The sequence below is a fragment of the Penicillium malachiteum genome, assembly GCF_028827825.1.
Source record: "Penicillium malachiteum strain IBT 17515 chromosome Unknown utg000003l:1.0-4950554.0:1.0-4952489.0, whole genome shotgun sequence".
In the NCBI taxonomy this organism is placed as follows: domain Eukaryota; kingdom Fungi; phylum Ascomycota; class Eurotiomycetes; order Eurotiales; family Aspergillaceae; genus Penicillium; species Penicillium malachiteum.
The window spans coordinates 3,232,846-3,260,157 of NW_026643096.1; the positions used below are offsets into that span (position 1 = coordinate 3,232,846).

At 46.2% G+C, this 27,312-nt stretch overlaps 10 protein-coding genes across 10 annotated transcripts; 7 read left to right on the forward strand and 3 right to left on the reverse strand.

Moving 5' to 3' along the window:
* Nucleotides 1-1,054: 1,054 nt before the first annotated feature.
* Nucleotides 1,055-2,266, forward strand: N7483_007551 (aspartate-semialdehyde dehydrogenase family protein; the record flags this gene model as incomplete). Its single annotated transcript, XM_057090988.1, has 3 exons — nt 1,055-1,085; nt 1,149-1,406; nt 1,461-2,266. The coding sequence occupies 3 exons, from the start codon at nt 1,055-1,057 to the stop codon at nt 2,264-2,266; spliced, it is 1,095 nt and encodes a 364-aa protein (XP_056945729.1).
* Nucleotides 2,267-2,622: 356 nt separating this feature from the next.
* On the forward strand, nt 2,623-3,876 carry N7483_007552 (40S ribosomal protein eS4; the record flags this gene model as incomplete). The annotated part of the gene is made up of 5 exons (XM_057090989.1): nt 2,623-2,636; nt 2,832-2,969; nt 3,049-3,333; nt 3,468-3,762; nt 3,823-3,876. The coding sequence occupies 5 exons, from the start codon at nt 2,623-2,625 to the stop codon at nt 3,874-3,876; spliced, it is 786 nt and encodes a 261-aa protein (XP_056945730.1).
* Nucleotides 3,877-9,768: 5,892 nt separating this feature from the next.
* N7483_007553 (uncharacterized protein) lies at nt 9,769-11,358 on the forward strand (the record flags this gene model as incomplete). Its single annotated transcript, XM_057090990.1, has 3 exons — nt 9,769-10,398; nt 10,495-10,980; nt 11,032-11,358. 3 exons carry the CDS (start codon nt 9,769-9,771, stop codon nt 11,356-11,358), a joined length of 1,443 nt encoding a protein of 480 aa, XP_056945731.1.
* Nucleotides 11,359-12,278: 920 nt separating this feature from the next.
* N7483_007554 (uncharacterized protein) lies at nt 12,279-12,936 on the reverse strand (the record flags this gene model as incomplete). The annotated part of the gene is made up of 2 exons (XM_057090991.1): nt 12,279-12,687; nt 12,746-12,936. The coding sequence occupies 2 exons, from the start codon at nt 12,934-12,936 to the stop codon at nt 12,279-12,281; spliced, it is 600 nt and encodes a 199-aa protein (XP_056945732.1).
* A 312-nt stretch (nt 12,937-13,248) lies between these two features.
* Nucleotides 13,249-15,326, forward strand: N7483_007555 (telomere repeat binding factor family protein; the record flags this gene model as incomplete). Its single annotated transcript, XM_057090992.1, has 4 exons — nt 13,249-14,291; nt 14,361-14,390; nt 14,452-14,486; nt 14,545-15,326. The coding sequence occupies 4 exons, from the start codon at nt 13,249-13,251 to the stop codon at nt 15,324-15,326; spliced, it is 1,890 nt and encodes a 629-aa protein (XP_056945733.1).
* A 774-nt stretch (nt 15,327-16,100) lies between these two features.
* Nucleotides 16,101-16,799, reverse strand: N7483_007556 (sorting nexin-3; the record flags this gene model as incomplete). The annotated part of the gene is made up of 2 exons (XM_057090993.1): nt 16,101-16,532; nt 16,722-16,799. 2 exons carry the CDS (start codon nt 16,797-16,799, stop codon nt 16,101-16,103), a joined length of 510 nt encoding a protein of 169 aa, XP_056945734.1.
* A 1,037-nt stretch (nt 16,800-17,836) lies between these two features.
* N7483_007557 (cytochrome P450) lies at nt 17,837-19,593 on the forward strand (the record flags this gene model as incomplete). Its single annotated transcript, XM_057090994.1, has 5 exons — nt 17,837-18,056; nt 18,140-18,338; nt 18,457-19,090; nt 19,282-19,388; nt 19,437-19,593. Coding segments are annotated over 5 exons (1,317 nt in total), but the record flags the coding sequence as incomplete, so codon positions are not given.
* A 381-nt stretch (nt 19,594-19,974) lies between these two features.
* Nucleotides 19,975-22,320, forward strand: N7483_007558 (WD40 repeat domain-containing protein; the record flags this gene model as incomplete). The annotated part of the gene is made up of 6 exons (XM_057090995.1): nt 19,975-20,202; nt 20,262-20,322; nt 20,386-20,768; nt 20,830-21,195; nt 21,261-22,026; nt 22,091-22,320. 6 exons carry the CDS (start codon nt 19,975-19,977, stop codon nt 22,318-22,320), a joined length of 2,034 nt encoding a protein of 677 aa, XP_056945736.1.
* A 568-nt stretch (nt 22,321-22,888) lies between these two features.
* Nucleotides 22,889-23,310, reverse strand: N7483_007559 (translocon subunit SSS1; the record flags this gene model as incomplete). Its single annotated transcript, XM_057090996.1, has 4 exons — nt 22,889-22,929; nt 23,010-23,037; nt 23,103-23,161; nt 23,226-23,310. The coding sequence occupies 4 exons, from the start codon at nt 23,308-23,310 to the stop codon at nt 22,889-22,891; spliced, it is 213 nt and encodes a 70-aa protein (XP_056945737.1).
* Nucleotides 23,311-24,118: 808 nt separating this feature from the next.
* On the forward strand, nt 24,119-25,577 carry N7483_007560 (RNA-binding protein; the record flags this gene model as incomplete). The annotated part of the gene is made up of 3 exons (XM_057090997.1): nt 24,119-24,585; nt 24,717-25,345; nt 25,465-25,577. 3 exons carry the CDS (start codon nt 24,119-24,121, stop codon nt 25,575-25,577), a joined length of 1,209 nt encoding a protein of 402 aa, XP_056945738.1.
* Nucleotides 25,578-27,312: the final 1,735 nt, after the last annotated feature.

Genomic DNA, 27,312 nt, shown 5'->3' on the forward strand with positions numbered 1-27,312 from the left:
GTCTACTCACGGTTGATCCTATTGTTAGAATGGATTTATGTCAGTCGATTTGCTCCCACAGTTTGAACGCGATCCAAATCCATATTAGATTTCACACAATCTGGCGCTAAAGCACTCTGGCAGCGGCGATGGCAATGCTACGGAATCTTCCTGTGTTCCGGGTGACAAAAGAAAAGGAAATCATGATGCAAATAGGGCTGGCACCAGACCAAGCTATGAATTGTCATGACTCGGGAATTGATGCTGGCGCCCGAAAAGGATCAGTCTGTTTTGGAAGGCAACCTTGGAAGGGTTGGAAGACGATAACTTCTAAATATAAGCATCAGAATGATACTAGTAGTGATTCAACTGCAGACTGGATTTGGTGCTCCAAGAAATTTAGCTGTTCTGAAGTGGTATCTCTTCAAGTTAGCGGATTCATACCAGTAAACCTTGGAAAGGAATGCTGTCGAGTGCCTGTGAGTTCCTAGTCTGAAGATAGACGCAGAACTGATGTCGTTCATCTGTCTCCATTCAAGTAATCCATCGCCATAGTATCAATTTTAGAAATATACTTCAAATCTCTTAGTTGCTCCTCAGCGTAAAGATCATCGGAGGAAATCACCAACTCCGGAATCAACCGTAAAATGGAGCATAATGTAGAGTTGAATCAACCAATGAGAATAGGGCGATTCAGGGCGGCTGACTCAGCGCGGGGCCTTGAGCGATATCGCATTCGGATCAGTTTGCCACAAGTGATTCATCTTCAACATTACGCCAATTGGTAAGTAGAAATGTGATCTTATCAAGTCACATTCATGGTATCATGGTGCCCGAAGTCCCTCGAGTCTATTATAACATCTATGAGGACAATTGGAGCTCACCGTGCCTTTCATCCGCCTTAATCCACAATGCGGGGCACGAACGAAGCCTTGACTCATAAGATCTCGATGGACCATGGACTCAATGAGATACGTGAATGGGCTGAATTTGATCTTTTGAAATATTTCTCCTTATCAGACTGGAAGTACTGACCTGATTCAAGATCATCCTGTTCAGCCCACATAACCATAAAATGGCGGCCTCATATTCCAAGAAGAAGTGCGGTATGTTCCTTAAGGCAGATTCTACTTGATGACCTCATTTAGATCAGATCTGATATTTTATAGGTGTTCTCGGTGCCACTGGCTCCGTCGGTCAACGATTCATTCTCCTTCTCGCCGATCACCCTTTCCTGGAGCTCCATGCTCTGGGCGCCTCAGAGCGCTCCGCGGGCAAGAAGTACAAGGATGCGGTGCGATGGAAGCAGTCTTCTCCCATGTCGGAGAAGCTCAGCAACCTAGTTGTGCGTGAATGCAAGGCCAGCAAGTTTGCTGACTGTGATCTTGTCTTCTCCGGCCTGAACAGCGACATTGCCGGCGAGACTGGTAGGTAGCACCAATAGCAGAAGGCAAGAATATCAATACTGACCCTGTTCGCAGAGATGGAATTCATTAAGGCAGAGATCCCCGTCTTCTCCAACGCTAAGAACTACCGCAAGGACCCCATCGTTCCCTTGGTCGTCCCCACCGTGAACCCCTCCCACATGGATCTTATCCCTCACCAGCGCAAGCACTTCGGTCTGAAGAAGGGTTTCCTTGTCTGCAACTCCAACTGCGCCGTCATTGGTATTGTCATTCCCTTCGCCGCTCTGCAGGCCAAGTTCGGTCCCGTGGAGGAGGTCGAGGTATTTACTGAGCAGGCCATCTCCGGTGCTGGTTACCCCGGTGTGCCCAGTTTGGACATCGTCGACAATGTCATTCCCTACATCAGCGGCGAGGAGGACAAGCTGGAGAACGAGGCTCAGAAGATCCTTGGTGGTCTGAACGCCGAGGCTACCGCTTTCGACGAACAAGTTGGTCTGCGCATCGGTGCTACCTGCACCCGTGTTGGCGTCACTGACGGTCACATGGCCTTTGTGTCGCTGCGTTTCAAGAACCGCACTACTCCCACTGCGGAGGAGGTCGTGCAGGCTCTGCGCGAGTACAAGTCTGAGGCTCAGAAGCTCGGTTGCCCCTCGGCACCTGCTGACGCCATCAAGGTCTTCGATGAGCCTGATCGCCCTCAGCCTCGCCTGGACCGTGACATTTCTGGCGGATACACCGTCAGTGTTGGACGTGTTCGCGAGGGAGTCAAGGGCGGTTTCTTCGATATCCGCTTTGCCGCGCTCTCACACAACACCGTTATTGGCGCGGCGGGATCATCGATCCTTAACGCCGAAGTGGCCGTTATCAAGGGCTACATCTAAGTGTAGATACGAAAAGTGGGATTCTCAGCGATGTTCAATTATATACCTAGGTACATAACCTGCAAAATTCAGATTCAATAGAATTAGACATGAACACTACAAATCAATAGACCTGTAAATCATCAAATCGTTGATACTCCGATCTGGAATACTAAAAATCAATTACATTTCCTAATTAGGAAGGCGGAATGATGATATAATCGCATCATGTGACATACTTGTTCGGGGTTAGCGTGTTAGGGCTCAACGCACAAACGACCCGCTAAGCGAATTGCCCGGGGTTATCACCGCGACCCGTCTCCTCTCAGATTCGTGATTCCTCGACAACCCAACCATAAACCGACAAATCCATCAAAATGGGCCGTGGACCGTAAGTGTCAGCTCACTTGTCGTACCTCTCATCATCGCTCGCAATTATCCTGAACTCAACAATCGATTACTGGCGAGTTGCGCGACCACAAGTCGCCATTTGCCTCGATATCGTGGACATGGAAAAAATTTGCAGATGATGGGAGAGATCGAAAATATGCACGATTGGCAGGAACTAATTCGAATGCCTCTTTAGTAAGAAGCACCAGAAGCGCCTTAGCGCCCCCTCGCACTGGCTCCTGGACAAAATGTCCGGAACCTACGCGCCCAAGGCCTCTCCCGGTCCTCACAAGCTCCGGGACTGTCTGCCCCTGATTGTCTTCATCCGTAACCGGTACGCTATACAACCTACGACTTCGATCCGCAACGTGTGATTCACCAGGGCGAAACTAATACAATTTTTCGATGAACAGTCTCAAGTACGCCCTGAACGGTCGCGAGACCAAGGCCATCATGATGCAGCGTCTGGTCAAGGTTGACGGCAAGGTCCGCACCGACACCACCTTCCCCGCTGGTTTCATGGATGTCATCTCCCTCGAGAAGACCGGCGAGCACTTCCGCCTCATCTACGACACCAAGGGTCGCTTCACCGTCCACCGTATCCAGGCTGAGGAGGCTGAGTTCAAGCTCTGCAAGGTCAAGCGCGTCCAGCTTGGCAAGGGCGGGATCCCATTCTTGGTTACGCACGATGCGCGAACGTGAGTGCATGCTCTCCACAAGTTCCGTGTCAATTCAGTCGTTGGACCAAGCTTTGGTTGATCGGCGGAGGACGACAGAACAAAGTAAGCCCCAATTGAAATAGAACAAGGTTTTGCTAATACTTGCCATGCAGCATCCGTTACCCTGACCCCTCCATCAAGGTCAACGACACCGTCAAGGTTGACATCACCACCGGCAAGATCGCCGACTTCGTCAAGTTCGACTCCGGTGTTGTCTGCATGGTTACCGGTGGTCGTAACATGGGTCGTGTTGGTGTCGTCACTCACCGTGAGCGCCACGATGGTGGTTTCAACATCGTCCACGTCAAGGACGCTATTGACAACACCTTCGCCACCCGCGAGTCCAACGTTTTCGTCATCGGCCAGGACAAGCCCTGGATCTCCCTCCCCAAGGGCAAGGGTGTCAAGGTATGTTATAATCCTACGATGCTTCATTTTTGAACACAGAAACTAACTTCTCTCTTACAGCTCTCCATTGCTGAGGAGCGTGACCGCCGCCGTGCCCACGCTCTTGCCAACTAAATGTCTTCTGGCATTGGCAAGTAGCTTCAAAAAATTATTAACCAAAACAGTAGCTGGGAAACGGCGTCTTGTCTTGCTTTTGGGAGCTTGAATGATGCATCGTTCCGTAGATCTACCATAGCAAACAAAACAGAGATGGACCAACCATCTTGTTTCCGAGTGATATGATACCATTAACGTTACACTTTTTCTTCGAATGATTTAATGACCGTACTACTTCCTGGGTCCTTTTCTTTATGAAACTGCTGAAGCTCCTCCCTTGATCCCCTTGCCCAGGCTTTGTTCCAGACCCAGATTGTAATCAGCCCATAACCATTGCCACTGCCACATCATCACATTGTGTACTCGTAAACCTTGAACCCAGGAGTGTACCTAGAGCTATGAGTGGTGCTATTGATATCCACCATTCTAAACTGGCCCAATAGCCCTGACTAGTGCGGATTACCAAACCGGTAAAAGTCTCCGATGGCGTAGAACGTGGCACCTGATATTAACTCCAGCTGTTCTGGGATTGGTCTTTTTCTGCAAGCGAACTCAGCTTGAGCTGCCATCATTAATTTGAGAGTCGGTTTCTCAGATATTAGTGGCTCGGCAGTTCCGTATTTATGTAGCTTTCAAGGTTTAAACTTGATTGAATATTCCAGCTAGCGCTAACTTCGGAATTTTAGAATTTATACGCTCGTATACTTCATTCTTGAGGTCCGTTCAATTTCTGATATCAATCTAACACAGACTCGGATTACACGGTGGACATTTCAATACAACATATCGTTAGGTACCTACTTACCTCATGCTAGTGGACATCTGCCCCAATGCACATTATCACTGTGCTGCACATGTGTGCCCACATGCAGGTGGGTTCAAGTTCGACTTGAAATATATCTAGTAGTACTCCCGAGGTCCGAGTCCAGGCCAGGGCACCTACTAGGTCCACGGGTGGGTACTACCTACTACTAAGAACTAGTACCAGTTGACTGATTTGAATTATTTTATCATGCACGTGGAGCTTTTCATCCACTGGCATTACTTCACGTGTGTACTACTACTTACATACATATGTCACGGTACATACTATATATCCAAACCCTCCAGGGCTGGAGCCCTGGAGTTCTGTTCAAATGTCACATCATGGATACATTAACATTTGAATAGTAATACTACTCAAGCTATGGATCAATTTAGTACCCAGTGGGCCTTGAAGTGCTGCCGCGGCACATGCCAGGCTGGATGTGGAGTACGCGCCCACTGGCAGATGCCACCTCCAACTCAGAGACACTTGAGTCATGCCAGTGAACTCCAGGGCTTCAACCTTCAATTTTGGACCCATGAAGCCCTTTTATACTTGTAGTATATCCACAGTGACCACTATCTGGGCAGTGTCAGTGCACACCGGCACTGGCACCCATGCGCATGTGCACGTGCCAGTGGACCTCCAGGGCTCTGAATTAAAGCTACTAGATTCAAGTTCCAAGGTTAGCTCCAAGGTTCTCAGGTTAATATCCAAAGTTTATAAAATTTGAATGCTAGTGGTTGCCGAGGATATCTCCGGCTATATAACCGGAGATGAACATTGCAGGATGCAAAGAGGATCCCGGACGACTCCAGCTGAGCTATTTCAGAAATCAACGATGAATGGTTAAAGAAGTCGACTCCAGACCCCGTGGCCATGAATAACTCCACAATATGGAGACTCTACGTTACTAGTACTCCGTATGGAAGAACTACGGTGAAAAAACCCCCCGATGTGGGGAATCCATCAAGTTGAACAGACATTCCGGCGTACTCCGTAGTCTGAAGACAATGAAAAAAAAAAGATCTAGGCCAAGAGTTAGATAAGAACAATAGCTCGGAATTAAACTCCAATTCATACGAGAGGCTGCATCGTCAGAAGAAAAAAAGGAGGGAACCAATTCATTATTAGCATGGCTTGAAGGAAGAGAGCGGTTCTGACCGGCTCCCGTGGTCGCAGAGAGACCCTCATGGATCGCGCCCGATCAACGTATGAGAAGCAAGTATACAATGTACATCGCAATGATAGATGTTTCTCTGATCTGCAATTTCCACTGTTGATGTGTACAGAGTAAGACACAGACCCTCTTAATCACACTAGGATAACACATTACACACGTAACTAGTACATCACGAGGGGAAAGGGAGAAAAAAAAGGGTTTCTCATGTCCGTGTTCCGTGTTCTCCTCACTCCATACATGTACTGATGATACTGTAGATCGATTAACTCTTTCGACCTTGAAAGTTAGATTTTAAATTTTTAAAATCTCCTTTCTTTTTTTTTCTCCGATAATTTATGATTGTGCTCGAGCCTATGGCCATGGCGTTGGTTAATTAGATGTATCAGATTCATCCCCACCCATCATGAACATCTGGAAAAGAACTCCGGATTCCAGGACCACAGAACCGGAATATGCACGACAGCATAGCACCCGTGGATTCCAGACTGGCTCGGCGATGCAACATGCAGAAGGAGGGGTAAAAGGGAAAAAGAATCAGCAATTCATACGCCAATAGTCTGCAAGTGCGTGCATCGCATGCTTTGCCTTAGTTAGCGGTCCATCCTTACTTAGGGATCTGGTGATACCTGAGATTTTGACGATCATGTCCACAGACCACTGCTTTTGCTTTTCCTGGAATCTCAGGGTTCCGAATACCGAGTTAAGTATGCTACATCGTATGCATGATCGAAAGTTGCAAGAATCTTCACGGTACTTTTTTTTTCGACTGCATAGCGAACCAGCGATCTTGATCTTCATGAGACGGGATCCTTCCCATTTTGCCTTCGAAGGAGAGTTATCCCTGGTGGGAAATGGCGCAGTTCGTGTAATGCGTGCAGATACTACCCCGATCGACCACTAACGAAGGTACATCAGTGATACCATCACATGGAAAGAAGTGCATAGGGAGTAAATACGGAGTTTCGTCTTCGTAGCTCCACTCTTGCCCGGTGTTTGAATGATAATGGATCCCCAATAACCCTTGAACATTTACTACTGCACCCTATGAATAATGGAATGAGTGCGTGAAGCGGGTGGCGAGCGGGTCTAGATCGGTTCGCTCTCGCTCATGACGATAAGCAGCGTCAGCCATCCTGCGCCCGCAATATGGAGGATTGAAACCCATAGAAGAAAAACTGGATATTGGAGGAAATGGAAAATTTGAAGTTCAAATGACATGGAAATCAAAACCGTTATAAATGTCAAGCAACTGCCATGCCTTTCCCAAGATCCACCTAAAGCTCTGGAACATGTGGATCTACCGAGATCCCGTTTCCCAGTGCCTTGGACCTGGGTTTATTGTAGCCGTTCTCATTGAATTCCTGAGCTTCGAGGACATTTCACGTGGCGAAGAGAGTTCAATGACGTTCCTTGCACATACTGTATGGGATAATATTTTGTAAAATTGTCGAATTGTCGGTCTGATGAAGCGGGTCTTCCTATTTCATTTCTGTATGTATGTGCTAGTTCGTAGAGTGGATTCATTCAGCGGGGCTTTTCATCCTACGCGCTTCAGTGTACCTAAAGAGGTATGGAATGGATCGGGATTTGCTTAATCAGGTACGATGTACAATTACGGGGTAATGTACTACGGCGCAGCACCTACATATTGATTTAATTAATTTTTTTTATTCATTTGAAATTGGTATAACTTGAATTTTCTTGATGGTATTCTTGGAAGTACTAGGTTAACAGGGGCGAAGGCGAATACTTCATTCCAGCGGTGTGCATGGTTTGTTGGACTTGTCCAAACATTTGAACATTTGAACATTCCTGATTCAAGTTTACACTGGCCTAGTCCAGCATTGATTTTCTATGCTATTTACAAACAGTAATCAACTGATTTATTGATCGCGATTCCGATTCCCGATATAGCCCCACTGTAAGGTTCAAGCCTTGTACTTTTCGTATGAAAAATAATTGAGAAATAACCGCGACGATCAAGGGGAACAAAGTTTAGGGCAACACGACTGTTCATTTTTCGGATCAGAATTCTACTTCTCCCCAGATTATTCAAGGTTAAGATGTTCCAGCGGTGTGGATAGTTTCCGTTATACATACCAGACCGCATCTATCGATGACGATGTTGATGACAAGGTTTAAAATGTTATCAAGCAGATTCCAAGTACTTAAAACTACTAGTACAAGTATACCCATGTCAAAAATCAAGAATTACAGATAGTGTGGATACTTATTGAGTAATGAACAAAGAACCCATTCCATATGAAATCATTCAGAGTGAAAACAAAGAGAAAGAAAAAAAGAAGAAAAAAAAAAAAGAAAAAGAAATTCTGGAATTTCCGCAATCGATTCAAGACCCACTTGACGCCTCACTGCAACTGGTTCTTCGAGTTCTCGACCGGGGGGTTCATGATCATCCATCGAGCCCCTTGGTTAGGACTAGTGGCTTATTGGTGCATATGAAATCATGGAAATCTGGATTTCCATTTCTTCCTTTTTCATCCTCGATTAGGTTAGGAATAGGCGGAATAGTAAGTACTGTTTGGAGTACGAAGTATGAAACAAAAGTAATTTGAACTCTCATCTGAAGAATAAAAGTTAAATGATGTACTCGCATCTAGGAGTAAATGGTAAATTTTTGAGACTTGAAGATTGAAAGAATCGATCTGAATCAGTTCGAGTCTCTTTGACATCCTTGATACCCCAAGGCCGCCACTAACGTAACATGCCTACCCACATATACTAAGTTTTTAGACCGACTAAGATGATACTAGATCAATTAGAATCAAAGAACAAATCATACTCTGTATACTCCGTATGAATCTTCCAGAAGGTTGAATCGTAGACCGCTTCCCAACCGATTTATCTAACAACCAAAGACATCTTCATCTTTATTTCCTGTCATATTACAAACCGAACTGGCCTGCAGCCCCAACGGGTGCTCGGCATAGAACGGGATTTCGATATGATACGCACATCATGATCAACTTGAAGTTTGAAAATCCAGATTTAATATAAATGATTTTTTATTCCTCTTTTTATTCCTTTCCATCTAAAAAGTGCGACTGTTACCCATACCCCATACAGGGACCATTCTTTATGGTGGAGCCCTGGAGACCAAAGGTTCCTCCCCGGCCGATCTGGGGCCAGTTTAAGGAAGCATACGTGTGTTATGATGGACAATCTTTACCCCCTTTTTTCAAGAAGTTCCATCTTTTTCCACCTGTTCCACCTTTTTCACTTTCTTGCCCAATCTTTTCCTATCTATTGGGATTCCCAGTAGGTTGGAACTAGGATTGGCGCCCCCTGTTTTCAATGCAGCCAGTCATCGTCTGCCGTCGCTCCCGTTTATGATTCTACCTCGTGATGAGTCCACTGGAGTAGGGAGATGGCACTTGAAAAGTATATTTAATAAATATTGAGAAATAATAATAGCAATTATAATACATTAAAAACCAATCATCTACGCCTCCGAATAACCCGAAAAGGGGAGCTTTGGGTAAATGCATGATTTTCTCCGGTCTCCATTCCTGTTCCGCCACCCACATCGTCTTGACCATATACTCCGGAATTCTTTTTTGTTTTCTATTTTCTATTTTTTTTATTAAATAAATAATTATGTATTTTTTTTCTAACTACCCACATTATTATTATTTCATATAATTCCTCCCGTACGGAGATTCCATTTTGGAAAATTTCCTTGTAATAAAATCCCCTTATATTGCCTCCTTCCCGGGTCCTATCCTCGTCTGCACAAGCGTCGCGTCACATGTACCTCAGCTGGTGTATTACTTCAATGTGTTGGCTTGGAAAATCCTGGCCGGGTGGTGTGGTATTTGTTTAAATGCAGTCCTTCCAAGAGATGGCTTTTGAGCCTGGAGGCAGAGTATACATACCCGATAGGCCCTCTCCACTCTCCATCATGTCCAACTCAAGCCATCTTCAACTTGAAGTTCCAGTTCAACCGACGATGGAAAACGGGTCTCCATCCTATCAGAATTTGTTTGTTCTGGGCGCAGAAATCCCCCGTTTTGCCATCTCGTATCGCTGGTGGGAGGATGAAGCCACCACGGTTCTATGGGCTTTCAACATCCCCGAAATCAGTCAAGTTATCCGATACAGATTGTTTCGGGATGATAATTCCCCGAGAAATTCTCTCATGAGCCGTAATGCGGATACTATTGAAGCGTTCTTGGTCTCGTTGTGTGAACCGCGGGATCAACAGCTTCTCTCTACTCTGTCTCATATGCAAAGAGTGGAAGAGATCCTGCGTCGCTCAAGTATACCTCCATTTCGACCTATTCCATGGAGCTGGTTCCCGCCTTTACCGGACCACTCACTGGATGCGCGGAGTATTGCAGCGACTATTGAGACAGAGAGCCATTTCCAGTTCACCAAGATTGAATTTGAGGAACTCGTTCGTGCAGCTCTGGGATACAATGCACCTTCGATAGAGTGGTTTTTGTTACAGCATACTGCTCTATACATTCATCTCAAGGACCACCTACAGGCATTTCCAGAGGAGACTCCTATCTACGTAGAAGTGGAGAAGGTGCGTGGTGACTATACTTCATATTTGATCATTCTCTATTTTCATTTACAGTTTATTATATGGTTTTCTACCAGAACACCAGCTAACATTTTATAGCATTTACGTTCTCGAAGCCCGTTTGCTCGTCGTGCTATAATAAAATGCTTGCAGGATCTCATACCAGAGGTAGCTGACAGCATTCCATATTCGAAAAAGCCAGGCTTCGAGTTCATCGCTCAGCCCATTCAAACTCTTTTTAGCCGGCCAAACAGCTTGACAACTATTCTCAAGGTATTTAGCGTGCTGGGAGTTCGATTCCGTCGACATTATAATCATGCCTCCAAAATGGACTGGCATACTCAATTCGACACCACGATCCTCTTCTTAGAAGAATGTATAGGATCGACATCTGCAACGGACCTTGCTCGGACCTTGACAGGTACTGATGAGTATGACTTCGCGTCACTTTCTCGACAAGGCATCATGACCGGAGACGCGACAGTAAAATCGCTGTTATCCAACTGGCAAACCCTCAGTATATCAGTCTGGGAGTGCTGCACCGCCTTGCCAGACCTGATTCCTTATTTAGGGGAATGTGCAAAGGCAAGTCTACCAAATCTACAAAAAAGACAAAATCTCTAACTTAGAATCCAGGACCTCCTCCCAAAGCGAAACTACCACTCGCTCACAGCAATTCTCAATGGTTTACATATGCACGCCATCGCAACCGCTCCATCCCGCGGCTTAAACAGTACTATCGGTGGAATGGTCGTTCTAGACCCTCTCCTCCCACCAGAGACAATCTTCCTAACAAACCCATCCCATAACTATGCCACATACCGGCAATACTACCGTGAGAACCCGGGTCTCCCTTTCCTTTTCCCACATCTCCGTGAATACCAGCAACAAGGAGAACCGGCAATCCAACCTCTTCTCGATTACTTGCAGAATCCACTTGCGTTTTCGCGAGGCGAGTGGTGATCATCACCTGTTATGTCTGTCGCCGAACCCGGAGACTCAGAATGCCCTGATTTTGGTCGTGGCGTGCATGCTATGCAGGTGATCAGGTTTTTTCACTCTCTGCGCATCTCTGATATCTGAAAATATTTGAAATTATGGCTCTAGCCCTTGGATTCCAGATACTTCTTGGACCCTTATTCACCTTCTCTCTATCCCTCACATTTGTGTTTTCCGATTTATTTTTTTGCTTTTTTGGTTCTTTTGGTTCTTTTTGCTTTTGATCTGATTTCATTGGAAGGACGATGAGATGATACTGCATTTTCTGTGATTTCCTTGGCTTCCTGCGCTGGGTTTCGTCTTTTAGGTATGTGTATGTTCTTTTCTTTCGCTATACCCATGCTAGATAGTGTCCGCAGTGCTGGGCGTTGGGAGTTGCATGAATTCATGCGCACGGTACTTTTTTTCAATCCAATTTCCAGGTTTAATCCCTGTCACCCGATCTCGACTATTTTTATTTTTTGTTTTGTTTTGACTGGTGTAATTTCAGGGCTATAACAAGCCCTCTAAGACTGGTCAACGTAAGCGAGTGTCACTCATGGCGCCTGCTATGAAACTCAGATCCATGCGGGTTACTCCAACCCTAGATAAGAGTAGGCTGACATTGGGGTCTGGACTGGGAAATCCTCCTGGCAAATCAGATCTAATCCATTACGCCCGAACCGCCGGGCTTGGGCGTCAAATCAATGATAATAGTCCCGTCCCGTCCCATCATGCGACAGTTCTGAAACAATGAGTCAGATGGGTCAGACAATGCCATAGTTGGGATACATTAAACTGGAGTATATGTAGTTCTATTATCGGTAAGTAGTCCGAGTCAACTGTCCAATAACACTCCAGTAGCCCGGAATTGGGTTTCCAGGCTAGTAACTGGAATGTAATATTCATTCGTTTTTGTGTGTTACCTTGGGCGCTCGCGCCTGACCAAATAATCCAAGGAAATAAAGAATCCGATTCACGAATAGGAACCCCGTCGCGCCGATATTCCCCCATGTCAGCGCGTTCCAACTTCCCACATCTAGGAATGCGTCCAATCCCATAGCGACGTATGTAGCGTATACGTGTCCGACATCTGCAATGGTGAGGGCAATCAAGTAGTTGCGGAGGACCTCGGGTTCTGTACTTGTGTGTAGGACGGCGACGCCGACGAGGAAGAGGAGGTGGTAGAGGTTGCCGAGTTGGTAGGCTAGTGCTACACTGCTTGGGTGTTGGATTGATGGACCGGCAAGGTGAGGGGTTTGACCATTAATGAATCCGTCGAGATCAAAGACAGGAGCTAGACTGCCCATTACCCTGTTTCGGAGATGTCAGAGTTGATTAGCTTGGTGTTCGGTGGAGGTGAGGCTCGTACGGGGAATCGTACAAGGAGATCGGCTCTAGAATGCCGAAGAGGACATGAGGCCATGTTGGAAATATGGTTGGCATTTTGTTATGAGAGATTGAGTCCTCAGGGTACTGGCGCTTGGTGAAGTAATTCTGATTGAGGATGTTAGCTTGGTTGAAGCGTGGAGCTTGGGGCTTGGCAGGGACTAGGAGTTGCATACTGCAGTGGTAATGTATTGGATTCACTTCAAATGAATATCTCAAATGAGCTCAAACTCAGATGGATATAAACAACCTAATGGGTATCTCATATGTACAAAAAAGAACCACTAACACTTAGGCCTGGATTTATTGTTGTTGATGTTAAGTTGAAGTCTGACGTAGCTGCACTATTGGCATATCTCACCGCCCCAACAAGGTTATCGTATTTCGTTATCGAAAAGCCTCTCATTCCCACCTATGCAAGTCGTGCGTCATGGCTCCATGGATCGGATCCATCTAGAAAGATAGCGCGAGTTCGGATGAGAGAGTATGGATTCGAGCGGGGCGTTGCGACCCCTGGACGAATCTCTCCTCCGCGAGCTTCCCCAACTCTCTTTACGCATTGCTCCTCTGCGGGAACCAGTTTCCTCCCGCACGCTAAGCATTCCTTCTCCTTTAGAACCCAATGCCAGTGGTACTAGAGAGTCCAGCCAAATCTCAAAATCATCATCTACTGCATCAGGGAATATCTCCAATTCAAAACCTGGATTGCCAACAGTCACCGAGTTTCTCAATGCTGCACGAACAAAAAAGGCCGAGTCGAACGCAGATCCCCAGTCTAATGTGGAACCCTTGCCAAAGCCGATTCTCCCAGCATTTGTAAATCTACGTGCTTTGGAGCGCTTTCCTTTCTCTTCCTCCTTTGATGACGATGCCCTGCATGGTCCGCGCAAACGTCGTCGCGTAGACCTACAGGCTGAATCCTTTAATGAACATCTACAGCTTCCTATACCACAGGCGCAAAAAGAACAGCGCCCTCCTCCATTTGGCCCTTTTGCTATCCTGAATGGTCTGAATGAACCTCCTCCTAATGCCGCACTTCTTCCGCCTATTGAAGCAGGCACTATCACACAGCTTCTATCCAAGCCTTCCAATGGACAAGCAGCGGCTGTCGATCCTGCTATCTTAGCTTCGACCAGTGGCACTCCTTCTGAGGGTCAACCTGTAGAAAGGAGAGAAGCCAGAATCGAAGAGCTGCTTGGGGCTACTCTTGATGACCACAAAGATGACGATGTACATGATCATGAAGACGAACGAATTACTCCATCCGAAATTCCAAGTAATAAGTCCGCAATCCGTGACCAAGAAATCGTTCCAAATGATAGCGCCCCGAGTCCCGTCCCAGATGGCGATGAGCCCCTGTCTCCGAAGACCCGTGGTCGATCCCGTAAGAATTTGAGAAAATGGACTGAGGAGGAAACCACTGATCTCATCCGAGGGGTGGTGAAATGTGGAATTGGTAATTGGACAGCCATCCTGGCCCAGCCAGAACTTAGGTTCAATAAGCGAACGGCCTCCAATCTGAAGGATAGGTATGAAAACGGAAATACGACTCATTTTTCTATCTTAACTTGATGCTGATACAAAATTTGCAATCAAAGATTTCGAGTTTGTTGTCCTTGGGCATACCGGTAAGTTAGCTGATACGTCAAAAGGATGCAGTTAATTTGATTTTCTGATATCATAAACTAGCGCATCTGATCCAAACGAAGCCACGAAGCAATTACGTGACAATCTAGCAAATGCTCTTCTCAAAGCTCAAGCTGAAGGGGGGGCCTGATGCAGCTGGTAGAATCCGCCTTCCACTCTTGACTCCCACAGGATTGGGATCTGAACTTGGTTCAGGGGCAGGTAGCCCATCCGCCAGCTCCCATAAACCATCCACGCCCAGCCTGTCCGCTACAATACTCGACACAGATGTAGGAAGTCCAACTCCTCTTCAGCAGTCACCGCCAGCGAGCGAGACACCGGCCCTCTCCAACAAGACGCGCAGTACTCTTGAATCCCTCGGTATTCCAGAGCCTCACGTCACAGCCAAATCAAAACGCCGCTCCCGTCGCCCATTCACCACTGCTGAAGATGAGGCCCTTCTGAAGGGATACGCAGTCCATGGCTTTCAATGGACTCTCATTCAGCAGGATAAAAGATTAAGCCTCGGCCACCGTAGAGCAACAGACCTGCGAGACCGCTTCCGCACAAAATTTCCCCATGTCTATCGTGATGGTGGCTCTGTTAATGGAAAAGCACTCAATCCTCCGGAATTGAAATCTCACACCAGCGACCCTGGCCCACCGAAAGAAAGGCCTGCGAGCAGCGGCTCTATTACCACCAAAGCCCCTCCTTTAATCCATCGCCATTCCGATCCCCATGTACACAGTCGTCAATCGTCAAATGTGTCCCACGCTACCAGTGCTTCATTCGACCCATCGTTCTTACCACCGCCACAGGGCTTTCTTGAACCTTCGGCAAATACACTCTCGTTCTCCTTGGACGATAACACCGCCGCCCCGTCCTCGCCTTGGGAGGATAATACCTTGGCTCCTATGGTCTGGGATGACCTAGGATGATGCAGGGCTGTCCCTCACATGAAAAGCAACAGAAAAGTTTTGAGTTATGATTTTCATTGGTACGATCTATATCGATATCTCGGGTTTTATTCAGCATTTCGGGTGTTCTTTTTTCTTATTTTTTTTTCTTTCGGTCTCTTCCTCTTCTTCTCTCGGGCTGGTTCTGTTTCGGTGCTTCATGTTTTCAGTCGATATCCCGCAGTACACGATGGTTTTTCCTTAATAGTTTTCAATGAGGATATCCTCGTAATTCAGACGATGATGGGTCCGATCTACAAACTTAATCTTTACATCCAAAGTGAATGACTAACTCGAATCATGCACATTTGTATCTACATAAAAGCGATCCATGATTCTCGGAAGGATACAAGAAAAGAAAATGCAAGAAGAATAAAATGATAATGGATATCAGAGACCATCACATAACGTACACTATCTACCGTGATCTCCCTGGAAAGACATGCATAAACAAGGTCAGTTTACCAAAGGGAATCTGGAATGCGGTTATGACCGAGCACAGAGACTGCAAAATAAGGGATATCCGAATTTTAACCATCGAGCAGAGGACACCAATATCAAGAAAGGAATAAAAAGGGGAAATGGAAACGGGAAACTCTTGGCTAAAGCCCAATTGCGCTCAAATTACTCCGAGGAGAGGCAAAAAAAGAAGACGAAACTGTAAGGTATTGTGACATCAAACTGGATGCTCAATGGTCCACACATGCGATTCTACCACGCATTGCGGTCCCAATTGGGGTCTAAGTAAGAAACACGTTAGTAAATGACGACCATAAACAAGCCCTTATAATTCAAAGGCAATTGAACCAGAGGTTCCCCGGGAAAGACAGAAACGTAAAGCAAGAAAGCCAAAAGAAGGAGCCCACCTTGTATGAAGCTAGCCAGCACCTTGCTCCCTGTCTGCAACAACGGATGTCCCGCTACAATCTGCAAGAATCGCTGGAGTCCCTCACGACGGTGCTCAATGACATCATCGCTAAATCGGTTTGTGAAGACCTTTCCGGGCAATGGCGGGATAGTAACGCGCGTACTCTCTCGCTCGAGGATATCACGGAAGTACTCAAAATCCGAGTAGCGGCGGCGCACAACAGAGTGCTTTAGCTTAAAGGCAGGAATATTGGTCCGGCAGACGATCTCGTATGAAGTGTACATATTTCGTGATGTGCCATGTGTTTGAGGGTTACGGACCTAGAATTCAGGGTTAGTTTGGTTATTGATGTTGACTCTTGGTTTTGGGTAGTGTGAGGGGGTGATCTGGTTCTCCGGTGCCGGGCTGCATTACGGTGCAGATGGTGGCTGAGCACGCGACATATAATTTTGATCGCCATTTTCGGGAAGCGAGAGGTCATTTGTGGTATATGAGGTGTGGCTGCTTACCTCAATTTCAAGGAAGTTCTCCGGGGGTCCATAGATCTCCTCGAAGGTCTGTTGACGTGACTCTGGGACGTGCTGCATGGTGGGGGTGGTGGGGGAGATTCAAAAGAGAGAAACAGAACAGGGAAAATCTTGGAAACCTCTCAAGGTTTAAGGTACTTGTTCAAAGTACCGAAAAAGGGGGAGAATGGGATTCGTCTAGAACAGATTAGGAGGACTCCGCATACGAAGCGAGAGAAGCGGGGGATTTGGTTGATATGCGGGAAAAATGGTTGATCCGCCTTATCAGTGGGACTCGCATTCCGATACTCCGTAGGTGTAGTATCTCAGACAATGAGACTCCTGTATGTTCAAGTTCTGGCCTGGTCGCATTTTCAATGATGATGATTATCGTCATTTTTTTTTAAACGAGTCATGATCGAATAAAAGGCATTTTTGTATCCTTTCAAGTCCAAAAGGATGCAACAGGCCGTTGTGATGATTTGCTAACATAGCTGAGCTTAATCTTGATTCTGCTCACGAACATAGCCATAAGCTTCAAATGAGAGGCATATTCTCACATGAAATTTTTTTTCAATGCTGTGAACAGGTAGTTATACTGCAACTGGAAGTCTTGACGTGCATATCGGTACTTTGAATCACCATATTTGCCGTTCATCTGGAGATTCCGACCTCGCCCCGAGGTACTGGAATCTCCAGTCTATATTTCTATTAGATCATCTCAAATGCAGATAATCCTAATGCAGAAGAATTGCTAAAACACTCCGCAAAATAGACTTCGCGGATGTAACTGCACAGTTTTGCGGGGATTGGAGATCCCTGGTATCCCGACTTGTCCCCGGCTATGTGCATGCATAATATGAGGTCGGCGCTTACACATAACTTGTCATTATATTAAGAACAATCCCAAAATTTCAGTCAAGTTTATGAATTCAAATTTCATTTCAACAATGTCTTTTCTTACAGAGGCTTGGAAAAACACTACGATCTTTGGTTATTTCCTAGGGTTCTCAGTATTGGTGAGCGGAATATGGATGAACTCCCCAGTATAACCACGTCAAATAATATTAATGATCTGACATGAATTTTATTAGGTTCTATTTCATCTCATCTACAGAATACTCTTTGATCCATTGAGCCAAATTCCTGGACCATTTCTTGCAAAATTCTCATCGCTATGGGTTGTTTTACAATGCCGACAAGCAAAGCGTTCAATTTCAACCCTCCACCAGCATCGAATGCATGGGGAATTTGTCCGGATTGCGCCAAAGCATATCTCAATCTCAAACAAGGAAGCATTGGAAACGATATATGGACACAAGTCTGGATTTACTAAAGGTCCATTTTACGAAGATAAGTAATCTTGCAATCAGCCCAACAGGAATCTCCCGATACTAACAGATCTTTACCATTTCATCAAGTTGAACCTGCTCTGTTTAATACCCAAGACGTGCAAGTTCATCAACGCAAAAGGCGATATCTAAGTGCGGCTTTTTCTGCCAAGAATCTCAAAGAATATGAGCCTCATATGACTGAACAAATCTCCAAGTTGATGCAGTGCTTTAATCGTCATACCAAGGATAAAAAGTCAGCTGAAGTAGACTTCAACGACTACTGTGAGTATATGAGACAGAAGAAAAGATCTGGAAACAGCTAACATGAATAGCGAATTATCTGGCTTTTGACGTTATAAGTGCATATTGCAATGAATTTCAACGTATGTCCTACAACTGACAAGATACGCAGGCGACTATTCATTTGGGAAGTCTTTCGGCTTCCTCGATCATGAGCGAGACCACCTCAACCTTATAGCAATCATCGATGCGAGAGGAGAAGTCCTGAACGCACTTGGACACATCCCACAATTCCTTCGACCAATGATGAAGTACTTCTTCTTGGACTCCTTCTGGCCCAGAGGTCTACGAGCAACCTCAAACCTGGCATGGATTGGAAAGAATGCCTATTTCCAACGCAGAGACCAAGAGAGCAGCCGAAAGGATCTCCTCAGTTTTCTCTTCAACGCCAAAGATCCAGATACCGAAGCAGCCCTCAGTGAGAACGAGATAATCGCCGAGTCAATCTCTTTCATTGTTGGCGGAAGCGATACGACTAGTTCTACCATGACCAACGTTGTGGATATCGTATCGCGAGTACCTGAGATTCAGCAGCAACTTCAAAGGGAGCTGGACCAAGCATTTCCAAGCCCGATTCCAGGTAATTGGGTCGCTGACTTTCAGACTGTTAATCAACTTCCTATCTTGAACGCTGTTGTTCGAGAGACCATGAGGTTCAAGCCCACTAGTTCCACCGGCTTGGAACGAGTCACTCCTGCTGGAGGGAAGATCATTGCTGGACAATATATTCCAGAAGGAGTAAGCTCTTTCCAATCTGATCTCATACTTCACCTATACCTATATAATGAGAATATTCACTGAGTGCATCGTATCAACAGACATTAGTAAGTGTGCCAACGCTTAACATCCACCATAATCCTGGTGTTTTTGCAGTGGGTGTGCCTTACCCAATAGGCTCTTCGCAGATCCAACTACTCACCGGAATATAGAACCCAGAAGTTTTTGATATTTCTCGATGGACAAATGGGAGCTCCTCGGATCTTCTTGATTCTTTCTTTCCGTTTTCGACGGGACCCCGAGCATGCATTGGACGAAAGTGAGTCTGATATACTGAAGGGTCGTGTTCCAAGCTAATTAGCCACAGTTTTGCTTGGATGGAAATGCTCAAAACGTTGGCAACAATCTTTAGACTCTTTGAGATCGAGAGGATCAATGAATTGGAGACAGAGGTACGGGAAGGGTTCTTCGTGAAAAACAGCGAGTGCAATGTGCGAGTTCGGCCCAGAGAGGCCAGGGAATGATAACTGTAGATTATGAAAATGATCAAGTTATTTGTGGGTTTTATTTGAGAGTTATTTGAAAACCCCTTCTCAATTTGAAATAAGGACCAGGCAAGTAATCGATTATCAGGCCTCAAGGCCTCGCCCCTTACTTGTAAAAACCAATTATGCAGTGAAACAAGATACATGACTGCAGACCTTACCAGAGATCTTGTTTGATGATGATGCAAGCTCCAGGTGTGTCATAGCCTGTCAGCATGGTGTATACTCCGTATGCATAACTTCTCGGATTTAAGTGCATAAAGCCGGCGCTGACTAACCTGGTGACCTCAGCCCCGGGGCCCTGGACTTTATCATCACTCCGCTATCGATAAGCACTCCTCCATATCAACCAACTACATCATGAGCTCTCATGGATCACGAGAGCAGGCCAGGGATGAGCCAGTATGGCATCCTGCAGAAGAATGGCTTGAAGAAGACGAAGACGACGACGAACTAGATATGGATTATCACCCAGCCCTTGGGGGTTCTGCAGACGACCAGGACTGGGAAGATGAGGCCATCCGGAATCAAATAGACCTCGGCATTACAGAAGGCATGGATCGCGCATTGATCATCCATTCAAATGAGGTTCTGAGCTAATTCAATCCCTTGCAGAGAATCCAAGAATCAATCTTGGGGATTTCCAGATCGAGTTGACCACAGACGAGCCCCCAGAAGGAGAGGAGGAACATGATGGTGTTACCCGCAGTATGTCACTGATAAGGATTCCGATGATCGGCGATCCATGTTAGCTAACTGCGCTCGCTATAGTTCCCGCGTCACGATTATTCGAATTGCTTGCATCTAGCGGTCTACAGCATATCCTGCGCTCCAATGGATGGACAAGCAATTTCTCAGATAACATGGAAGATGATGAAGATGAGGATGAGCAAGACGACGAGGAAGATGATTTTTATTCTGCAGGATTCAGAGGTCAAATGCGAAGGCGACGAGCTACTCGACCGGATCAGTTCCCCAAGGTTCCCAGTGACCAGGGCATTGAATTGATGGGCGAGGGACAATTTGGAACAGACGATCACTTTGTAGATCGCCTCAAACAACGCAAGAAGGTGTTCGCAACGAACCTTATGTGGCGAGAGCTTGGAGTGGACGCTTATGGAGTGCGCAAGAGAGCTAACCAAGCTCTATCACAGGTAAGTCTTATTGAAGAGATTCACATACATTGGTACACTGGTTAATTCTGTTATGACTTAGAAAATGATCCCGGGTTCCGCAGCTGACAAGATCATCCATTATGATTCTCGAAGCTATTCGGGTCAATTCTCGGATGACGGGAATTTCTTTTTTTGCTGTGCGCAAGACTTCAAAGTGCGCATGTATGACACGTCCAATCCGCACGAATGGAAGTATTACAAGACCGTCGATTACCCGTTTGGTCAGTGGACCATCACGGATGCCACTCTGAGTCCAGATAATCGTCATCTCGTATACAGTTCAATACGCAGTCAAGCATACTTAGCTCCAACAGACCCAGACAATGATTCAGATCCAACGGTGTTGGATTTCTCTCTACCACCGGGTCAACGGCGGCGGCGAAGCTGGGGCAGCTCACATTTTGGGGTATGTTTCATGAATCGGATCTCGATGTGGTATTAACAAGATTGCTAACATTGTTTCGCGTTCAGATATGGTCTCTTAGATTCTCTGGAGATGGCCGTGAAGTTGTGGCAGGAACATCCGAAGACTCTGTCATCGTCTACGATCTTGAAACTAAACAACCCGTTCTCAATCTTCGAGAACGACACCAACATCATGTGAATGCAGTCTGTTTCGGCGACACCTCCTCTCCTCATATCCTTTATTCCGGGTCCGACGACACCACGTTACGAGTTTGGGATCGTCGCTCTATGGCTGATGGTCGCGAAGCTGGTGTGTTCATGGGCCACACCGAGGGTCTGACCTACGTCGACAGTAAAGGCGACGGCCGATATGTTCTCTCCAATGGCAAGGACCAGACGATGAAACTGTGGGACCTCCGCAAGATGATGTCAACAGCCAAGTTCGATACAGTTAACCCTAATAGCTACACCACCGGCTTTGATTATCGATTCGAGCCGTATCCCGATGACTATTATGAGCCACATGAGCATGACTGTTCGGTTGTTACGTTCCGTGGCCACCGTGTCCTGAAGACTCTTATTCGCTGCCATTTCTCGCCCCCAGGGAGTACAAATTCTCGCTATGTCTATACCGGCAGTGAAGACGGTAAGGTGTACGTGTACAATATGGATGCCACGCTGGCTGGAACCATTGATGTCGGGGCAGCCACCATGAACTCGCGACCCCGTGAGCCAGATGTATCCGCAACCGCGTATGAAATGAGCGGGGAGATGTTATGGAGGACATGTGTTCGGGATGCTAGCTGGCATCCGAATGCTCCAGTCCTTGCGGGTAAGCAAGCCCTCAATACTATTACTCTTATGTTGTTCTGGCTGACTGACTTAACCAACAATAGCGACCTCATGGAATGGATGGGGCCTGTCTACTGGCACCTGCACTTTACATTCATGGAATGACGGTGTTGATGGAGATGAGGGAGAACCTTCGATTGGGAAGAGCTATGACGAAAAGTTGAGATCTGTTCCCGAGTTCAATCATTACCGAGAGAATGCACACTTGAGACGACAACTGCGCAGCAGGCCTGTGCGGCGAATGTATGCAAACGAAGACGGTCAAGAGTGGTAATGGGGATTGAGCAAAATGAAAAGCACTCGAATGTGATCATTTTCCACAATGTTTTTGAGACGCTCCATACCTAAATCAGGGTTCAGGTCACATTGGTTATGAAGTATAATGATTCACGAACACGCAATTACGTCGCATTTCATTTTGTTTTTGTCAAAATGTCACATAAGATAAAAGAAAGGGGAAATAGATGGGTATGGAGGTTCATCAATTAAATCCAAAAACAAAAAAAAGAAGAATATAACCCTATTGGTACAAGAATAGTGGTATGTGGTATCTCAAGGGCAGCGATGAAGCACTCCTTGCCATCGCACCCCAAACAAAAAAAGAGGCATCATGGCAGCTAAGCCATGAAAGCCGACGATAAGATAGAAATATATCAACCTAGTGTATCTGATAAAGAGGGGTCCTGGTGTATTCCAGAACCCCCTGGTATTGTCTTGTGCACCGGAGGTGTTGATTTTGTTGGAAAGTTCTCCGGTCATCCCCCCCCCCCGCTCGCACTGTTTCTTCTTTATCAACTCCCGATTCGTTGTAGCGCCATTATTATTGATTCGAAAAGATGCGCTTAGGCGCCACCGACCAGAACCTGGTTGACAGGAATGTGAACTGAACAATCACACATATTAGTTTCATGGATTCGCATATCCAGTAGTAAGGAATCTGGTTCCAACAGTAGCTTTACTTACTCAACTTGACGAAGTATCCAATAGCACCCTGATTGAATCAGTTAGTTCACCAGCACAATAGACTGCATGGATGGCGAAGGAGCTGGGACATACCATAACGAGGAATCCCATGCCAACGGCCTGGCTGATCTTGATGAATTCACGCTTGTCGGCTAGAAATAGAGTCAGCAACTACATTAAATTGTCGCATGGGGAACCTGGGGAAGTTGAACATACGCTTGGTGCAGCGGCGCACGAACAGGGTTCCCTCACGGACAAAGTCCTTAGGGATATCAGCAAGCTCTTGGAAAGTATCAGACATGATGATAGTAGAATATTAAAAAAGGAGAAAAGGTGGAAGATGGTAAGGAAAGTAAAAGAAGTTAAAGGGAGAGAAAGCGGGAGTTGGAGTTGGTGTTGGCGTGTTCAATCGGTGACTTGGCCTGAACTCGGGGAAACTCCGGATTAACTTGTTTTTCCGTCCTCCGCTCCCCAGCTTCGCAGCTTCGCCAGCTTCAACACCTCTCGCTCCATCACCCCCCAGGTTTTTATGGTAGGATAACTGCTACACTGATCTCCTTTTGTTCCCCTTTTGGACTTTTATATCTCTGTGCCTGTTACGGCTGGTCTGTGGCAGATTTCACCCCCCCTTTTCATTTCCCTGTATCCCCAGACAGCATTTCTCTGTACGCGCCTGAGATCGGCGATTCTGATTCACAAGGACAAACAGGGAGTCAGATTTGGATTGTACGTATCGTCGTGTCTATTTTTGCCCACCTGTTTTATTTTGTCATGTTGCGTCCGGTTTATTCACTCGTCTCATGTGTTCACGTCTCATCTATTCACGTCTCATCTCTCCGCATCTCTACATTGCCACGCAAGGCCTCACACGCACCACTCTCGAATCTACCATTCTTGTCTCCATAGCTGAACGCTGGATTCTTTCTCCATGCTAATTGATTACTTGAATTGACAGACATGTTCTCTACTTGATTGAAGAATCAGAAGGCAAAAAAACAGACAGAAGAAAAGACCCTTGTGTACATCCAACATCTCTCCCACATTATCCAGAAATCGATTCTTTGCTCTGAGCCTGCTGTGCCCCCGATACTCGGGACCCCTAGTACGCAATGGCAACGGAAGATGATAACTTCGATATTGACATCTATGGAGATGCCGGCTACACTGCCGAACAAGGTGATTTCAAGGTGGACCCAGATGATGAAGAATTGGATCTAGATGTTCCCCAGCGTGTGTTGCCCGAATCCTCAGGCGACAATGCAGGCGACAATGAGTCTCCAGAAGTGAAGCCCTCACTTGTTCCTGACTCTCGACCTGCCGCCGCCACCAACGGTGATCACACGATGGCACGTCACCAAATCGCCCAGGAAACTCCCGCTGCTCCTCACGGGGTCAAGCGTAAGGATTATGACGATCGTCCCTCGGACCCTGACGCTACAACCGCTTTACTGATCTCCGATCTCACCTGGTGGACTACCGACGATGATATCCGTGGTTGGGTCAATCAAGCTAACAGCGAGGGTGACCTCAAAGATGTGACTTTCAGCGAGCACAAGGTTAATGGAAAGAGCAAGGGGTAAGCTTTGATTCGTCTTATACAGTTTTTAATATTCCCCGACCTTCTCCCTCCCTCTTCGTCTGTACCTACATCACCCCGCACTTCGTCCCATCTCCCTCAAAACTGATAACATTTCCTATCTTAAATAGCCAAGCTTTTGTCGAATTCACCACCACCCAGTCAGCTACAGCTACCAAGAACACCATCGAGTCTCTCAGCGCTAGTGGCCGCAAGTACTCAGTCAACTACACCAACCCACATGTCAACCCTTTCCGCACCCTCCCCAAGGATGCCCCAATGCGCAAGGAGAACAACCGCGGCGGCATGACCGGAGGCTTCAACGCTGGTAACCAGAACATGAATTTCAACAGTGGTGGTATGGGCATGGGCAGTGGCGGCGGTTACCGTGGCCGCGGCGGATACAACAACCGTGGAATGGGCGGCAACATGGGCAACTTCAACAACCGCGGCAACTTTAACAACAACATGGGCGGTGGCTTCCAGGGCGGTGCTCCTAGTGGAGGTATGATGGGTGGCTTCCAAGGTGGTGCCATGGGTGGCATGCCCAACTATGGCTTCAACAACCGAGGCGGCATGATGGGTGGTATGCGTGGAGGCCCTGGTGGCATGCGTGGTGGCCGCGGAGGCAATATGGGAGGCTCAAACATGATGGGCATGCCCGGTATGAATCCTATGGCCGGTGGCATGGGTATGAACCCAATGGCTGGAGGCATGAACCCGATGATGGGCGGTATGGGCGGAAACATGGGTATGCAGGGTGAGTAACTATGAGACCTCTGGCGGTTAGCTATTGGTCTTTTTCTATATTTTCTCCTTTTTGTCTGGCTTACAGTTGTTGCATTCGAAGCTCTTATACTAACACTTCTCACTTTTAAGGTCAAGGCTTCCAAGGCCAAAACCCAGCTTTCAACCAGGGTTTCTTCAATAACCAAGGCGGAAATGACGCAACTTGGAACCCACACGGTGCCAAGCGCAGCCGACAGGAGTAATAATTTGATTACCGCGCATTTTTTCTCTCGTTCTTGACATTGTTTTCCCCAACTGGCTCCGGAGTTTACCAATTCTTATGTCTGCCGCGGTTTCAATTTTGTTTTCTTCCTTTCTGACGCATGGTGTAAGCGCCCTTGATCTCGACTTTTGATGCATTCATTTGTGTCATCGAGTTTCTTCTTTTTCTCTTTTTTCTTCTTTTCTTTTCTTTTACCCGGTTCTTACCTGGTTGAACTAGGGATGAGGCCGGAAATGATATCTTTGTTGGCTTGATGCTGTCTGAGATTTAATTTCCTCTTCTTTTATTCCCTGTTCTTTTTCTCTCTTCTTTTCGTGCTTGTATTAGTTGCAATCAATTTTTTTCTTCTATTCATTTGTTCTATTTTATCTATGGCGAACTCATTGGGTGGCGCAAACTGTATCAAAATTCTTCTTTTTCCATTGGCAAGGCGAATCTGCCAGCTAGTGAAAGCTGGAGGTGTCTAAATTTTACTTAGGTAGAGACCAGTCTTTTGCTAGATGTATGTATCTTCCAGAATCCGTTGATCTAGCAGTCCGACTCGAGTTTTCAATTTCATGCTAGAAATGTTGTTCAAGTCTAAGAACAGCAATCGAGGTTAAGCTTGGTATGCTAAGATATGATCGCCGACTTGCAGTGGAATTAAACTTTATAATGCACTAGGGTATGTATAATTGCACTCCAGGGCTGCATACAATGCAGACAAAGAAATAGTAGAACTCAAATTCGGACTTATCCCGAGGTCATCTGTCAATCGGTCAGTCATAATTTTCAGAGCAGCAAGTAATAGCAAAGCCCGGAAAGTTATATCGTTGCATGGATGTATGCTGATGCATGGGCTCAGCCTGAACCGAATTCACTAAGCAATTCTCTTGCCCGCATTGGTATTAGCTAGCGCCCAGCTCGGCTCCGCTGTTTTAAGTACTTTCACCAATCTCAGCACTAGCTAGCGCCCGGTGTACGCGGCCTCTGGTTAAAGCTAGATTCATTTTATGTTTGCACAAAAAGATCAACTCTAAGGGCTAGTACACATTGATCAAGCCAGATTTTTCCCCTCACTCAGTTTGAAAGTTCTGTATCATAGCGTGATATGATATCAGCTGTAGAACAATTTTGGAATTTCACTGGTATGCTAATGGGACTTCCCTATCTTATCTGTGGTTACTGAAGAATATGACCAGGTACAAGTTTTACCGTCTTAAGCTCGGTCCTGACTTCTGCCAGAGCAATATGCTGAATCAAGTCGATCTCAACCTTGGAATGCTGCTAAATGTCTTCTCATGGGGGCACCAGTCATTTGGACTACACACAAACTTCGTTCAGGATTTAGTGGATGACAGAGAGTTGTTCACTCTATTGGTGTGAGAACATATCTCGTCACTCTCTTCGGCTTTTTAATGAGATTTCTATGGTTAGGTATATCGGTCCCCGCCCTCTATTAGTATTCCCTTCAGATATCTGAATGCCCAGGTGTTAATATGAGCTACGCCTTCTACAATAGCCCGATCATACCAGCAGTAGAAATTCCAATTTCAATTTTTTCTCATGCACAAGAACTATATTTCAGCCTTGAGGAAGTTCCAAGGTCTCTTCTCTCACTTTCTGTGGTGTGCTATGTTCTTGCGCTTGGTATATTCATATGGCTTCGTTTATGCAGACTCAGAGGTGTATATCAATTGATTATGCTGTCGCTGTTCCATGGGTGCTATTAGCTA